Source organism: Corvus kubaryi, unplaced genomic scaffold (assembly GCF_017639235.1).
Source record: "Corvus kubaryi isolate FWS band 111438036 unplaced genomic scaffold, C.kubaryi_AGA036_p1.0 37270, whole genome shotgun sequence".
NCBI classification, from domain to species: domain Eukaryota; kingdom Metazoa; phylum Chordata; class Aves; order Passeriformes; family Corvidae; genus Corvus; species Corvus kubaryi.
The window spans coordinates 3,817,731-3,832,467 of record NW_024581083.1 but is presented as its reverse complement, the minus strand read 5'-3'; the positions used below and the strand labels follow the sequence as shown (position 1 = coordinate 3,832,467).

The following is a 14,737-nucleotide window of genomic DNA, read 5'->3' as shown; positions in this document are numbered from 1 at the left end:
ACTTTTTTTTTCTGGTGGTTTTTTTTTTTTTTTTTTTTTTTTTTGACTAATTTTTGGTGATTGACATGTCCTATGTCAAATTAGCAAGAGTTTTTTGACAGAAGGTACAAATATGCCAAGGGAAGCCAAAAATGGCAGGTGTCACATGACTGGGCTTTTAGGGTTGCTACATCTGGTTGCTGGCATGAGTATGCTTATATTGCCAGAAGAAAAGGAAACTCCAGCAAATAATTCTGCTAGCCCTACAGCAAGGGTGATCTTTGAGCTTTAAAACATTGATAAATCATGTGGAGCAGAGTGGGGAGAGAAGCAAAGGGTGGAAGTCAAGGGGAAATTAAGGGGGTTTTTTCAGCTTCAGTTCTAGGAGGCTTTACCACTTTCATGCACATATGCAATGAAGCATTAAAAACTAAAGCCTTGACATTTGTAGCTCAACTGACTTATGTATTCACTGCAGGAATCCATTACTTTCATGTTGCAGAAGATTTTTTTTTTTAATTGAAAAATCCATGATTTAACACAAAGTTATTTCTCTGATCATTCATCTTGCTGTATTGTAGCAAGAGCTGGGCTGTGTTTAGTTAAAATGTAAAATGAAGAGCTCTTAGAATTCTCAACCTGCCTGACCTAATTAGAACCCTCCCACTGTTTGCTATAAAAGACAAACTGTATAAGACTCAGTGCCAGTGCTTTGAATGGATCTTACACACACAATGGCTGTGCTTGCTCATGCTGGCTGTTATGAGGTAAAAATTTAAGCTCATACTGAGCTGCTTAAATGGTACCACTGGGACCAGACCAAAAGCTTAACAGGATTCAGAGCCACACGTGATGTAGGGCTTGGATTTGTGTTTTGGTTTCATAGGTCAGCAGAGCCAGTGCTGCTCTCAGTCCATGTGCTCTCTGCAGGCACAGCAAAGGAATAAGTGCACAGTTGAACTGCAGTGATTTCCTAGGCTGGTAATTCCCTCTGTGGTTTGGCAATGCCTGAAATGCTGCTGGAAATGGAGCAGGTAAGGCTCTGGATATTTGCATTAACAGGTTGCTACCACACTTTGATTACAAAATCAAGGGAAAAGGAAACAGGAGGACGAGAGAGGGAGAGAGAGACTTAATTATGCTTTAGTCTCTGTGAATTACAGTCTGAAATGTTAATTTAATGAGTGGTCCATTTAGTCACCCAGGGATGCATTATGCTTAACTGAGTGTGAGCTAGAAAACAATAGCATTTTTATTTAGCTGTTCCATGAAATCGTAGTGTTTCACAAAGCGAATGTGACAATAATAAAGAAATTGAAAGTATAGGTAGAACACTACAGAACTGAAGGTAAATATTTGAGGAAAAAATAGATTATATTATATAATAAAGATACAAAAACTATATATAATTTAACTTATTCTGGTGACATATTTTACAGGCTCATTGATGATTGTAGCTTGAGATTTCAGGGCTCATGCTTTTGCTATTTTCTTCCTGCTCTGAGCCTGGAAGACAAAATTTTTATTTCCACATCATGGTTTTTGTTAAGAACACAGGGAGCTCTTCCAGGCTGTGCTGGGAGGAGGAGATGTGACATCAGGTGTACTGGGAGTTCTTACCTCCATGCTGATAAACAGTTTAGTATTTCTTTGTAGATTTTTCTTCCTGATTTCAAGTTATGAATTACTGATATTTTGAAATAGAATTCTAAGGTTAATGGAAGGGAATTAAATGTCAGTAGCTTGTTACAGAGGGAAAAAGGGCATCTGCATTCCATGAAGGCAGAAACTAGCTGAAGTGGTTTATTTTAATTTTTTTATATATATACACCTTTTTGTCCTTTAAATGTTAGTTGTTTGCCATAAATAAAGGTCATTTACAATATTGTATTAAATTTAGTATGATGCTATTAAATTTTGGTAGACTTTTCTGCTTTTCTTCATTGAGTACTACCAATTAAAACTCTTTTAATCAAGTCAAGTTGAAATAAATTCATCGGGGTAGATACAAGTAAGTGTGAATGTAGCTACAGTGAGTTTTGGCTGGTAGTTTTTATGCATCTACTTAAGTTCTCCTGCTAAAAAAATGCTAGGCCCAGTCTCTGCCTTTGTGGGACAGAAATGGTACAGTAACACTTTGTATACAGTATCCTGTTACCTTCAAAACTTGTATTAAAAGAAATCAAATCTGTCACCTTGTAAGCATGTAATGATAAACGTAGGATGAGTACTGTAAGCAGTGCTCGTTTTCTCAAAAACAACCCTCCCCTTCTCTGTGGGATTTACCAGTTGCTTTTACATTTAACTCTGGATAAAGGCAGATTGAAAATGCTTATTTTCCACCATTCTAAAAAGAGAAATTAAGTAATTTTTAGTGAATATGTGACGGACCTATATGCAGGGTAATATGGTATTTTGGTCTAATTCTGCAGTTCACTTTGTTTTTCACAAATGAAAAATCACAATAGAAAGTTCACAGTTTCCATAGGCGAACTTTGGTCCAATGTTAAAATTCAGCGACACACGTGATTGCTGCAGTAACTTTTATTATTGTTTAAAGCACCATGAACCTGAAAAGAAGAGCCAGCCCTGCAGCTACGGCAGCCCGGCGCTTGTGGTGCCCCGGGACCACAGGCTCCCTCTGCTTCCCTTCTCCGCCCTGAGGCCAGAAGCGTTAGGAGTGGGCATCGCGTCTGTGTTTCTAAATGCTAGGCGCTGTTGCCAAGACACTTTGAGGCTTTGAGCCGCTGGGCGGGCTTGCTGCAGTCCCTCACAGTTTGTATTGTCCCCCTGCGCTTCCCGCCGCTCTCCCCTCCCGCCACGCGCGGGCCCCTCTTGTCCCCCGAGACTGCGCCTGCCCCTTTAAATCCCCGTCTTGGCCCCGCCCCCTCCGGCACGCCCCAGCCAATGAGTGCGCGGCGGCTGGCGGCGCGTGCGCTGGGCGCGCGCGCCGGGGCGAGGGCGCCCCCTGTCGCGCGGCGCTCAGCACGGGCGCGGAGCCTCCCTCGCGCAGCGCCGGGCGAGCCGCGGGCGCGGAGCGCGACCAGGCCTGGCCCGGCCCCGCCATGGTCGGCCGGGAGAAGGAGCTTAGGATCCGCTTCGCGCCGGGACGCTGCGAACTCGTGGAGGTGAGGGCGGCGGAGCCGGCAGTCCGCCGTGGGACGGCTGTGCCGCTGTGCAGCGCGGGGCCGGGCGGGCAGGCCCGGAGCGCTGACGCGTTCGTGACGGGGCCGGGCCTGGGGGGCCGCGGCCGCTGGAGCTGCGCCCTGAGGGGCCGCGGGTACCTGAGAACCGCAGCTGGGAGCGCCCGCGGGCTCCGAGAGTCGGGTCATTTTGTATCCGCACGGCGTCGCTGGAATGGCCACGGAGATGTTGTGCTCGGCAGCCCGCAGTGCTCGGGGGTCGCGGCTCCGGTCCAGGTGGGCCCGTGGCACAGGAAAGGGCTCGGTGATAGAGACCCCATGCGGTGATTCCACATAGGAGAATCCTCTGGGAGGCGCGTCCCTGCTTGCTGTCCCGGGCGGTGTCGGTGGTGCCCCACAGGTGTACGTGAGCTACCGCAGCAATGAGGGTTGGGCGCGTAGGGAAAGGCAGAACAACTTCTGGCAACGCGAATGTAAGTTCACTTGTCATTGCGAGCCTTTGGAAAGCCCCAGGGTTTGCCTTTTGCTTTCTGTGACTGCAGAGGATGTCAGAGCGGAGAGAGTTCGGTCTCATGCTCCCTTCCCTGTAGTGACTTGTATCTCATCCTATTATGTTGTAAATCTGTTATACCAGTAACTTCCGGGCTTTAGTGGCCATTCCTTAAAATTGGTGGTTTGAGTTCATAATGATTTTCTAAATAAAAATATAAACCTTGAAAATCTTTATGAAAAACTTTATAAGTACTTGTTTTCTGGTTTTCAACTTGAAATGCATCACGTTTTGCTCTTTTTATAAGTTATACTGTTATTTTATATTTCGGTAGTGTCTACAAAGTGATCTGGTGTCTCACAAATTCTATTTTTTAATCTGATAATGCTGTGGCTTGTTTATTTTTATGTGAATGAGACTTCTAAACACAATACTTTTTTATTATTCTTGGTGAATATGGACATCAGATAACATTCAATTGGATGGTTCATCATAAAGCTCAAAATTGCACAGTGATTCAGTAGTGCTATAGACCACAGAAATGGTCCTGCAGCTGGGTGATGTCCTTTGAGGGAGCAAGGTAGCATACACAGAAAGAGTTCATCTGTGCAGGTTCTGTATCACCAGATTGTTAAAACTTCTGGCAAGAAGAGGTTCAAACTGGTAATTATTTGGTGTTGGATTTATGAGAAACATCTATCATTTGTATTGCTATTTCAGAAACGAGTGACTGGAATCAATTAGTCTTGCAGATAACAGCAACAGCATGCAAGCTGTGCTTGGTGAAAGCTGTGTTTGTATCTAGTTCAAGCTGTACTGCTGATGTAACATCCTCTTTAAGATATGTAAAATAAACTTAGATGAATGAGGCTTAAAAACGTCAGATTTTGCAAATGACACTTCGTTTTGTGTTGGTCACTTTCTACTTACTGAAGATGTTCAGTGACGTTTTTAGAGAACCTTTTGACTCTGTTCTGCAGCAAGTGTTGGATATTTATTAGCGGGTATTTATTGGCTGTAGAAGCCCTGATCATAGGTTCTGTGACACTTTGTGCAGACTTTGCTAAGAAAAGAAGTACTGAAGAAAATAGTAGTTGCGTGTTCTTGCTTGTGCTGTTTGAGAAGCCTGGGTAGTCTTAAAAATGGTCAATCAGCTTGTGTTCTCAGGTAAAATTTAAGGATAAAAGTAACTTTTTGAAACATCACGTGCTGCAGTCTGTCATTTTCTGGCAACTGTCCAGATGTAAATTACTAATTTTCTTCCAGTACTAATGGGAATAAGTCAGCCTTCATCTGGAGGTTTAGAGTTGAGAAAAATGCATGTGCTGTGCAGGGAACTTGAAACAATTGTTTTGGGGTAGGCTGTTTCCATCGGGCCCCTCTATATATACCCTTATGGAACAAAAGCTTTGTAACTTTAAGGGTGAAAGACAGTAATTTGGGAGTGCTGTGGCTTCCTGTGCTGCAATCAAAGAGTAATAGTCTGGTACGATGCTTAGAAATTATTGGGCTGCTGAGATTGCATAGCAGAAAGCATTCTGTGATGTACAGAATTATGGTAAGTTGCCACAAATTGTCCTTGTGTGTAAAGTGGTCAGGAAATGCAAGATTTATGGGTTCTGCACAACCAAAGTTTTTTCTGCACAGGCATGGTAAAGATATGCTTTCATTTTTGTTTTTAGCAGGCAGTTTTTGGGTTTATTCCTGGCAGATACAGACAGAAAGCATTAAAGGAAAATAAAGTTGCAGAGACAGACATGGGTCTTGTGTTTGCTGTCTTGAAAAACTGGTATGTTCTAGTGAGAGGTGGGATGAAGTTTGTGTATGCTGATGTTCGCAGCTGTCCCACGTACCGAAATGTGCAGCAGCTGAAGTACAGCTTTAGTTTGTTGTATAGATTGAGAGCTGAAATTGTCAAATCACTTCCAGATGCATTTTGTATCTTGGTTTTACTTCCTATTAGACTATTGTGTTGAATAACAATGAATTACTCTTCTATTTAATAATAAAATTCAAGTCTTTAATTACTACAGTAAGTTATATTGTATTGCTGCAGGTTTTAATAGGCACAGTCTATCCAGAATTATTTGTTGTAGGATTTGGACCTTAAATGTCACATCTTTGGGGTCCATTTTCTAAAGAAGTTATTTCCCTCCTTTCAGATTGCACCAAGTTATCAGCTTTTGAATGAACTTAAAATTCTGTCTTCACTAGTGGTTTGGATTGTTGTAGAAGTAAATGAGTTTCTCACTGAAATTTTGTTTTCATTATCTTTGAATATATGGTTAAATAGCTGACTGGCTGCAGTATTGGTGTTCCCAGACGTTGGTGTTCCATGAGACACTCCAAAAGACTCAGGAGAAGCTTTTTTAATACAGTAGCCTCTGACTGTAGCCTTACATACTTTTGAAGAAAAAACAGTGAAAAATTACACTAGAAACAAAACTCTTCCTGTTGTCATTTCCCTAGGAAGATGTTGACATTCCCAGTAGGCGAGTTTTGATCACTGGTGCTACAGGACTTCTTGGCAGAGCTGTGTTTAAAGAATTCAATGAAAATAATTGGAATGCAGTTGGCTGTGGATACAGGAGAGCTCAGCCCAGATTTGAACAGATTAATCTTCTGGACTCTATTGCAGTTCATGACATTATCCATGATTTTCAGGTAAGTTTCTGGAGTATAAAGTGGATGGGAGGGGTCCAGTAGTCAGCTGATAGTGCTGCTGAGTTCTGGAGCATGAGTGGGGCTAGTGCTTTGGCAGAGCTCTGACAAAGGTGCGGCTGCGTGTTCTGCCCCACCCAGAGCAGAGGTTTGCTCTGTAGGTACAGACAGCTCTGGCCTTTGCTGTGCTCACTACAGTTAGGCTGCAGGCACAGCTGTACATGCCAGGACACTGGAAAGGAAAGGAAAAGATATGTGTGGGTTATTGACACGGTAATGTGTTAATACACAGTTCTGGGGAAGTGGAGGAGTATTTGAATACAGCAGCAGTAACTCGGTGTAGTGTGCAGTGTTCACTGCTTTTTCAGTCTAAGTGCCAAGAGGTATATGTAAAACCTGAAATACATTATACAGGGTGTTATTCTATAAAATAATCTTAAATGTCATCTTAATAATCTGCATATGTCAAATAAGCCATGTGTAAATAGCTTACCTAAAAATTTTTAGTACCCTTGTGTGTGTGAGAGATATGTCTTATATTAATATATATTTTACTATACAGAGTTAAAAAGAAAAAAACCCCACAACTTCAAGCTTGCTGTAAAATCAAAGCTACTGAAGACCATAATTGCACAATTAATGATAAATGGTTTTGGTATCTTGTAACAGCATGTCTGTATTGTAAAAAAATACTAAGGAAAAGGTGTGCCTCAGAATGCTGTAATTAAAAATAACAATGCTATTTTTTATTACTTAGTTTTGCCTGAGGGGTGTCATCGCTAGAGTTAGGGTGTAACTGCCATCTCTTGACATGTGGGTTGTTTAAAATTAGTCTTTAATTTCCAGCCTCATGTTATAGTGCACTGTGCTGCTGAGAGAAGGCCAGATATTGTAGAAAGTCAACCAGATGCTGCTTCTCAGCTCAATGTGGCTGCTTCAGCGAACTTAGCAAAAGAGGCAGGTAAGGAGACCATCTCGTGGATTTGGTGTCTTGTTGAAGTCCTGCATCTGTTTATACAGGGACATCAATACAAGTAGTGTAAGTGTGAATGTCACTTCTGCCCTCAGTGTGCTGTTGATCTGTTTTCAATATGAGTAGCGTGCGCAACTCTGTGAAGGATCAGGGAACAGACAAAGCAGCGGGAATTAATGTGATGGAAGATGAGATCCTTGGGAGATTGGTTTAAGGGTCTATTGATATTTCAAAGAAGGCATAAATTAATATAAACTATCTATAAACATTTTCTTCCTAGCTGGAGTTGGAGCATTTCTGATCTACATTAGTACAGACTATGTATTTGATGGAACAAGCCCTCCATATAAAGAGACTGATGTACCAAATCCCCTGAATTTATATGGTAAAACCAAATTGGAGGGTGAAAAAGCAGTTCTGGAAAACAATGAAGGTAAGACACTCAACCATTTTTAATACAGGCTTTCTATTTTTATATTAGCTTAGTAGACTCTTAAGTCAATGGTGAAGTTGAAAAACAATGGAAATGAGTTTCAGAGAAGAGTATGATTAGGAGTTGGTCTCCTTGCTCATGAGCAATTCCTCTTGCTTATATCTTAACTAAAGCTTTTATTTCTTACCTGTTCTGATCTTCATTAATGTTATTTGTCTGTCCCTGATGGACATTTGTAAGCCTTTGTCTATTGTGAATCTGCTGTTCCTAAGGAAAGGTAAAATACTTCATTCAATATATAGCTGCAGTTATTTAGGGAGATGTATTGCAAGTGTTCTCAATGTATGTTTACTTAAAGGGAAGACCAGACTTGTGATTCAGTAATAATACAGCTCAAATCAACATGGAGTCTTGTTACTCTTTGGGTTTTGCTCTATTACATATGCCAACAGGCCACCCATTTTGGTTTTAGTCACATGCACACGTCAGATTACTGCTTGTAACACTTTCTAAAAGGTTAATAACATATTATGGTTTTAAACAACAGGATTTTTAAAATTTGTTTAAGTCTTTTCTTAATGAAAATTTGGCATTCAAAATAAACAAACATAATTTTAAAAATTTTTCTTAAGGGAAAACAGTATGTTCCCTTTAATTTAAGATTTATTTCTTGTATAAAAGAGAGATTTGGCTGTTTCTAGTTAGTGCACTGTCAGTATCCAGTCACAGATTATAAGGACAGAAGCACTTGTATTTTATCAAAAATTCTGAAGAAAATAATCTCAGTGCACACGCAGAAGAGGCTTCTGATATGTCAGTATGATACTGACACTGTGCTTCTGTGCTTCCCAACCAGAGAACCAAGCTATTGATAAATTAGTGTGATGATCTTCCGGTAAGTAAATATATGCTATGTATGATGGATTTGTCATTACTAGTAAGAAAAAAACTTTGTCAAAAAACACTTAGATAGGAAAAGTCTTATTTAAGTAAAAATAAATTTAAATGACAAGTTACTCACTCCACCTCTACATTAAATACCATCTCCAAATTTGACTGTGATGCTGTTTGCTCCCTCTTCTAGATTGGTAACGAAGATAAGACTTTACCAAATCCGAGAACGTGTGGGTATCTTGCTAGACCCTTCCCCCAACTCAACGCTGCAGCTTGGTTTTGTAAACTTTTGGAGCAGGATCTGTCAGGCAGCACTGGGTTACAGCAGTGGTATTATTAGCAGGAGAAGTGTCGAGGTGGTGCTGAGTAAAGTGTTTGAAAATATGAGTTCTCTTGATTCATACAAATATAAGTATTTTCCATGTACTGGTGTTCCAACCAGTAATTTGCTGATATGGTGTAGGTAGAATTCTGTTGGTCAAATCTGTAGTTGTGTGAAGAACTGCCCTGTCCATTTCTGTTGTACAATGCAAAAATCTCCAGTAAGTGGGTTTAACAATTTTTCACGAAGATACTTTACTTTGGTTAGAAGGGGATACATGCTTATAAATATATATATATGTATAGTAATGCTTATAAAACTACAAAGTGTCAGGAGGTTCTCAGGAGGTTACTCATGAGGCTGATCCTCTTCACGTCCCAGAGAGCTGAGAACAAAAGGAAGGCAACTGTCTTCTCAAAGAATGAATACTTCTAAAGCAATTAAAAAACAGATATTTCAACCAGTATTTAAAGAGAGGAAGAACATACCTGCTGAGTGACCAAATAAATGCTTCTAGAGCAGCAGGCAATCAGTGTCATGTTGGGTTTTCTATTTGTTTTTCCTGTCTAAGTACTTATTCTGGTTTACTTTTCTGTGAGAACAATTTTTGTGTTAGCTCTTTCTGTTTGTCTTGCCAATAACTATAGCATTTTTCTCCAAATATATTAAGAATTGCAACATTTTGATGACTTCAGCTTCTAATTTCAGGTCTGACTTTTTTGTTTTCTCTTTCAGCAAAACTATCTATTACTTTTAAGTAATTTGTCATAGCCTTGGATTTCTCTTCAGAGGCTTTTCGAGTCTTCATGACAGAGATAGACTACTATGATGTATTCCATCATGAAATATGCTTCTCTTTGCATTTTGTTAATTTAATTTCTCAAATCACTGTCCTGGAATCTAACATTATTTACTATTGTGTTCTGCGAACCTATTCCTTATTTGTCAAGCTTTTTATTTATTTCAAGGTTCATGTCTTTTTTTCTGGTAAATAATATCCTCCTTTATACAGGAGATTTCTGCATGATGGGTGAAAAATCTTTCTAATTGATGGCTGAATTGATGACTTGTGATTGGTGAGAATTTGTCTCCTTGCTCTTACCCAGTGAGGATGGGGAGTGCTGGAGTAACTGCACAGAGCAGTCGGGTTTTTTAATTTTTAATTTTTGTTCTAATCCAAACAGGCATTTTTATGCTGCTAATGAAAGCTTCTTAACTTTCTGGAAATCAATGGCATAAGTGAAAATAAATGCATATAATCGTGGTGTTTATAAACTGGTTTTGATATAAATTAAAATTATATTCTGAGAGCCAACATACTACTTGCATTTTATTTGTGATTTGTAGATGCTTAATATGATCAACATATTTCTTAACGCTTCCAAACCACTTTTTGGATTATGCTGCAGCCTTTGTACCCACCCATGAACTAAAATATTCTTTCTTTTAGAAACCGCAGTACTTAGGATTCCTGTCTTGTATGGAGAGGTGGAAAGACTGGAGGAGAGTGCTGTGACGGTTATGTTTGATAAAGTGCAGTTCAGTAATAAATCTGCCAACATGGACCACTGGCAACAGAGATTTCCTACCAATGTCAAGGATGTAGCAGCTGTTTGCAGACAACTAGCAGAGAAGAGAATGCTGGTAAGAGCAAGAAATGAGCCTCTGCAAGGTGAAAACAGTTTGAGTTCTCAGCTTTGCTTCTGAACAACTGAGAACTGCACATCACCTGGACTACTTGCATTTCTGGAATGCTGGGAGGGAGGAAAGAACTGGCTGTAATACTGCAGGATCTTTACATGACTATGGGGGTATTGTGGTCTTTGAAACAAAAGTGATTGAAGGGATGGGACAGAACCTTCTGAAAATTGCTTTGTGTCTTCTGGTATAGAGGAGAGAATTAGAAATGCCTAACTTTTTCTGATACGCCTTTTACAAATTGCTAGTTTGAACTAAAAAAAGCCATGGTGGTTGAATGTAATTCTCAAAGATGCCCTTGGTTTATTGTATTAAGAACACTGAAGTGGCAAAACAAAGCCACGGGACCAAATTACTTCTTTGCATTTGTTCACCAGAGCATCTTCAGATTACCATCTTTGCAAGGTTACAGAATCAAACAGGAAACAGCCACCTTTATTTTTTCACATGGTAACTTTGAGAATATGGACCGTGGACATGGTGCAGTCGGTTTGATTGGACTTGTACAGGGGTTGCAGTTTAACATTCAGAATGTGTGTGATGCCTTTTGCCTTTTTTAAGTGAACAGCTGAGTTCCTTCTCCCCAGCTCTTTGACCTTGCTCAGTTGGTGAGCAGCTCCTTTCCCTCCTCTTCATTCTACAGAACATAAGCTGTTGGTGAAAAGTCAGGTCAAATAGAAGTAACACGAATTTCCAGTCTCAGTCCCTGGTCAGGTGCTCTCTGAAAGGGTACAGACATTTCTAGAACACCACTGAGGTGCTGTAAGGTGCCTTTCGGGATAGGGTCTTGCTGGATGATAGTGCTGCACAGTTCTTGCACAGGAATTAGCCTGAGGGCCAGGTGGCTGCTTCCTTTCATCTGTGTTTCCTGTTTCTTCTTTAGGACCCATCAATAAAAGGAACATTTCACTGGTCTGGCAATGAACAGATGACTAAGTATGAGATGGCATGTGCAATTGCAGATGCTTTCAACCTTCCCAGCAGCCACTTGAGGCCAGTAAGTGATATGTTGTTGGACCTGTAGGCAGACAGATGTGCTTGGGCATTGCAAGTAGCAGGTCTCCCACTGGCTGTACAAGTGATCTTCCTCTTCAGGATGGGCTGTGCATGTCCAGCACAGCTGGATGTGCTGGTATCAAGCATGGGGAATTGACACACAGTGTCACAGGGGGCTGGCTGGTATCAAGCTCAGGAAAACAACAGCTATTTGACCTGCTGAATTAGAAAAATTAGTCAGTCAGTCAGTCTCCAGTTTCCCAGTCTGTAGTGTAATGGTATTTCTGCTGAACTGTTCCCCTGAGTCACAAGCAAATCCATACTTTTTTGTTACAGATTTATAGAACATTAACTTGAAGGTAGGGCTCTGTAAAAGCTATGCAATGTCTAGATTTATTTCTGAATACATGCACTTAAGAACTACTAATTATTTTTGCTTTGTTTAAAACATGTCTCCTGCAGTTTTATTGACATTTGAGACTACTCTTAAAGACATAGTTTTATGTCTATTCCCACAACATAATGTTGTGGGAATACAACATGTCAGTAAGATGTTATCTATGTACAAAATAAATTCCAAGAATTCAGAATTGGTGAACGCTGGAACTGAAATGTGATTTGGAAGATGGCAAGAAAAACAATGGAGAACACTTAGTCTGAATTTTTTCTGCCCAGCTCTATTTCTCTTCAAGTATATTGATCAAGATGTGGTTCCATTAACATTCTGGAGCATTCCTTACCTTGTGACAATAACGATAGAGTGAAAATATGAATGAAATGTAGAAAAACACAAACAGTAGCAGTAATTGAGTAAGAAAAATTTGCCTTAAGACACTTCACCTGGCCTGACATGTTGAAATAAAGTTAACTACAAAACAAGCAAATAGCAAAAAAATCCCAATCAAAAAAAACCCCACAAAATAGTTGGAAGGGAGGAGGGGAACATGCCTATATAGAAAACTGTGAAGAAAAAGTTCTAATGTATATATACAAGTATTCTGTCTCTTCTCATTACTTACTGGTGTGGGGTTTTTTTTATCTTCTGTTTTCAGATTACTGATAGTCCAGTTGTGGGTGCTCTTCGTCCGAAGAATGCTCAGCTGGACTGCTCCAAGTTGGAGATGCTGGGGATAGGTCAGAGAACGCCATTTCGAGCTGGGATCAGAGAATCGCTTTGGCCTTTCCTTGTTGACAAGAGATGGAGACAGACAGTCTTCCATTAGTTTGTAACTTTTTTAGTAAAGTATGGTATGTGGCACTTTTTTAAAAGAAAAAATAGTTTTGTATGAGTGTTCTTAAATTGTGGCATTTATGAGCTTTCATTTAATTGGGTAAACAAATGGTCTTGCACTAGTGAAATTTAGCCTAAAAAAAGTTCAGTGACAAAAACTGAGCCTATGTGATGTCATGGATTTTTCCTTCCATTTGTACCAGTCTTAACTTAATATCTGTTCTTGGTGGGTTGAGATTCTTAGTAATCAGTACTGTGTGATGCTAAGAATGACTCAGATCACTTGCTCACTTACTTTTGGCTGAAATATGTTGTTGATGCTTAAGGTCTGTGCCATTGTTGTATATACCATTTCTCCATTAAAGACATGGTCAGTTACTTTATTGCCAAAAACCTGAGTTTTTTGTTTTTAACTTCTGAAAGTGGTGTTCTTAGAGAGTTAAGCTGAAGTAGGAATCCTTAAATGTTTGTTTTGCTCTGATCAAAATGTTTTTTAAAAAAGTGAAACTTTATTTTTGCAATTATCAAGTGTACTTTTTATGCTTGAAATATTTTCAGAATGTTCTGTAAATTGAATGCCTGCAGCTTTGTATTTGTACAGTACGTTGTATGCATTTGTTTTCATGGTGACTTATAAAAGCTAGGGGAGGGTGGGGACGATGGGCAACCAATAGTTTTGACCAGGGGGTTTTTTGGGTGGGGAATTGGAGGATTTTTTTAATTATTTTTTTTTCTTTTTGACTGGGTGGTTGTTTCTTTTTTGTATGAAAGCACAAAATATCTTCATCTTTCCCTTTTTGGGAACAGCATTTCCAGCTGGCTAAATTAATGGAAGATGTTTGTTAGTCAGTACATGGGAGATGGAGAGGAAAGGTGTTTAAGAATTTGTAGCACTGTAGCGGCTTTTGCACAGATTGTTGGACCTGGCACTGCTGTGGCTTGTCCTGGAACAGCAAAGTGTGTGTGGTGAAGGTTTGCAGCATAATAATGGAACTGCAATAGTCTAATATAAGACAGTCTTTAGTCTGCTTAAGTCTAGTCTTAAAGCTGGACTCAATAGCCAGATAATATGGAGCAAGAACATTGTTAAGCTTTGTTTCCTTTTGAAGTTGCAGAATCAACAATATAAATGTTCTGATATTGCTAGCAGATTATTAGTAAAGCTAGTAAAGGTGCAATTGGATGGTCATTTATTTTTCTGAGGTTGAAATGAAGGGGAAAGGAAAGATGTGCAGATTTTTTTTTTTTTAATTGTGTGGGGGAGACACACACAAAAATAGACCAATTGAAGGTCTTGTAAGGGTCAGCTTTACGTTCAGTCATTTCATTTCAACTGGCATACGCTAAGCATTCTTAATCCAAATTTGTTTTTATTCTGAAGTCCTGATACACACATGGTAACCTATCTCCAAAATGACAATAAATATATAGTGCCAGCATGAGAAACAGTTGTTGATTCTTTCTTTACCATCAGGATTTATCTGAATCATAAATGTTTGCAATTCTTGAAATCTCTGTGCCCTTTCAGTGTTAGGGTTTTTTTCTCTGATTCAAGACTTATTTCCAGAGTTAGATTAGGTTGGATCAGTTTCTCTGTCAGTGTCACTGCCTTGGAGATGTGATAAATGTACACACAAAAGATACAGAAGGCATTGAAAATATGAGCCTGTAATGTCCTGGGCCTCAGGGCTGGATCAGGAACATTCTATGTTCCTTCCCCTTGCAGGGAGCAGTTTGACCAGAAAGGAAAAAAGGATGACTTTTCTCCCAAAGGTAAAGGACTTAACTGAGATGAGATAGGTATTTTACTGGGAGGACAAAATCGAAATATTTGAACTTTTTTTTTCCCCACCGAGCAGATAAGTTCCACTGTCCAGTTACAGCCTGTCAGAGGGGTTCCATGTCCTCAGCATCCCC

The 14,737-nt window shown here is 39.8% G+C and overlaps 1 protein-coding gene across 3 annotated transcripts; it reads left to right on the top strand.

Moving 5' to 3' along the window:
• Window positions 1–924: 924 nt before the first annotated feature.
• MAT2B (methionine adenosyltransferase 2B) lies at window positions 925–14,266 on the top strand. 3 transcript variants are annotated; one of them, XM_042025420.1, is made up of 7 exons: window positions 925–1,013; window positions 6,082–6,276; window positions 7,120–7,234; window positions 7,527–7,679; window positions 10,346–10,539; window positions 11,477–11,590; window positions 12,642–14,266. In XM_042025420.1, exons 1-7 carry the CDS (start codon window positions 984–986, stop codon window positions 12,810–12,812), a joined length of 972 nt encoding a protein of 323 aa, XP_041881354.1. In that variant the 5' UTR covers window positions 925–983; the 3' UTR covers window positions 12,813–14,266. The 3 variants fall into 3 exon arrangements, with proteins under 3 accessions (XP_041881354.1, XP_041881353.1, XP_041881355.1); XM_042025419.1 differs by lacking the exon at window positions 925–1,013 and adding an exon at window positions 2,945–3,107; XM_042025421.1 differs by lacking the exons at window positions 925–1,013; window positions 11,477–11,590 and adding an exon at window positions 2,956–3,107.
• Window positions 14,267–14,737: the final 471 nt, after the last annotated feature.

Coding starts and splice junctions, on each gene's coding strand:
- MAT2B (XM_042025419.1), top strand. CDS start 3,045: ATGGTCGGCCGGGAGAAGGAGCTTAGGATCCGCTTCGCGCCGGGACGC. Junction 6,277..7,119: donor ACATTATCCATGATTTTCAG/GTAAGTTTCTGG, acceptor TTTAATTTCCAG/CCTCATGTTATAGTGCACTG. Junction 7,680..10,345: donor AGTTCTGGAAAACAATGAAG/GTAAGACACTCA, acceptor TCTTTCTTTTAG/AAACCGCAGTACTTAGGATT.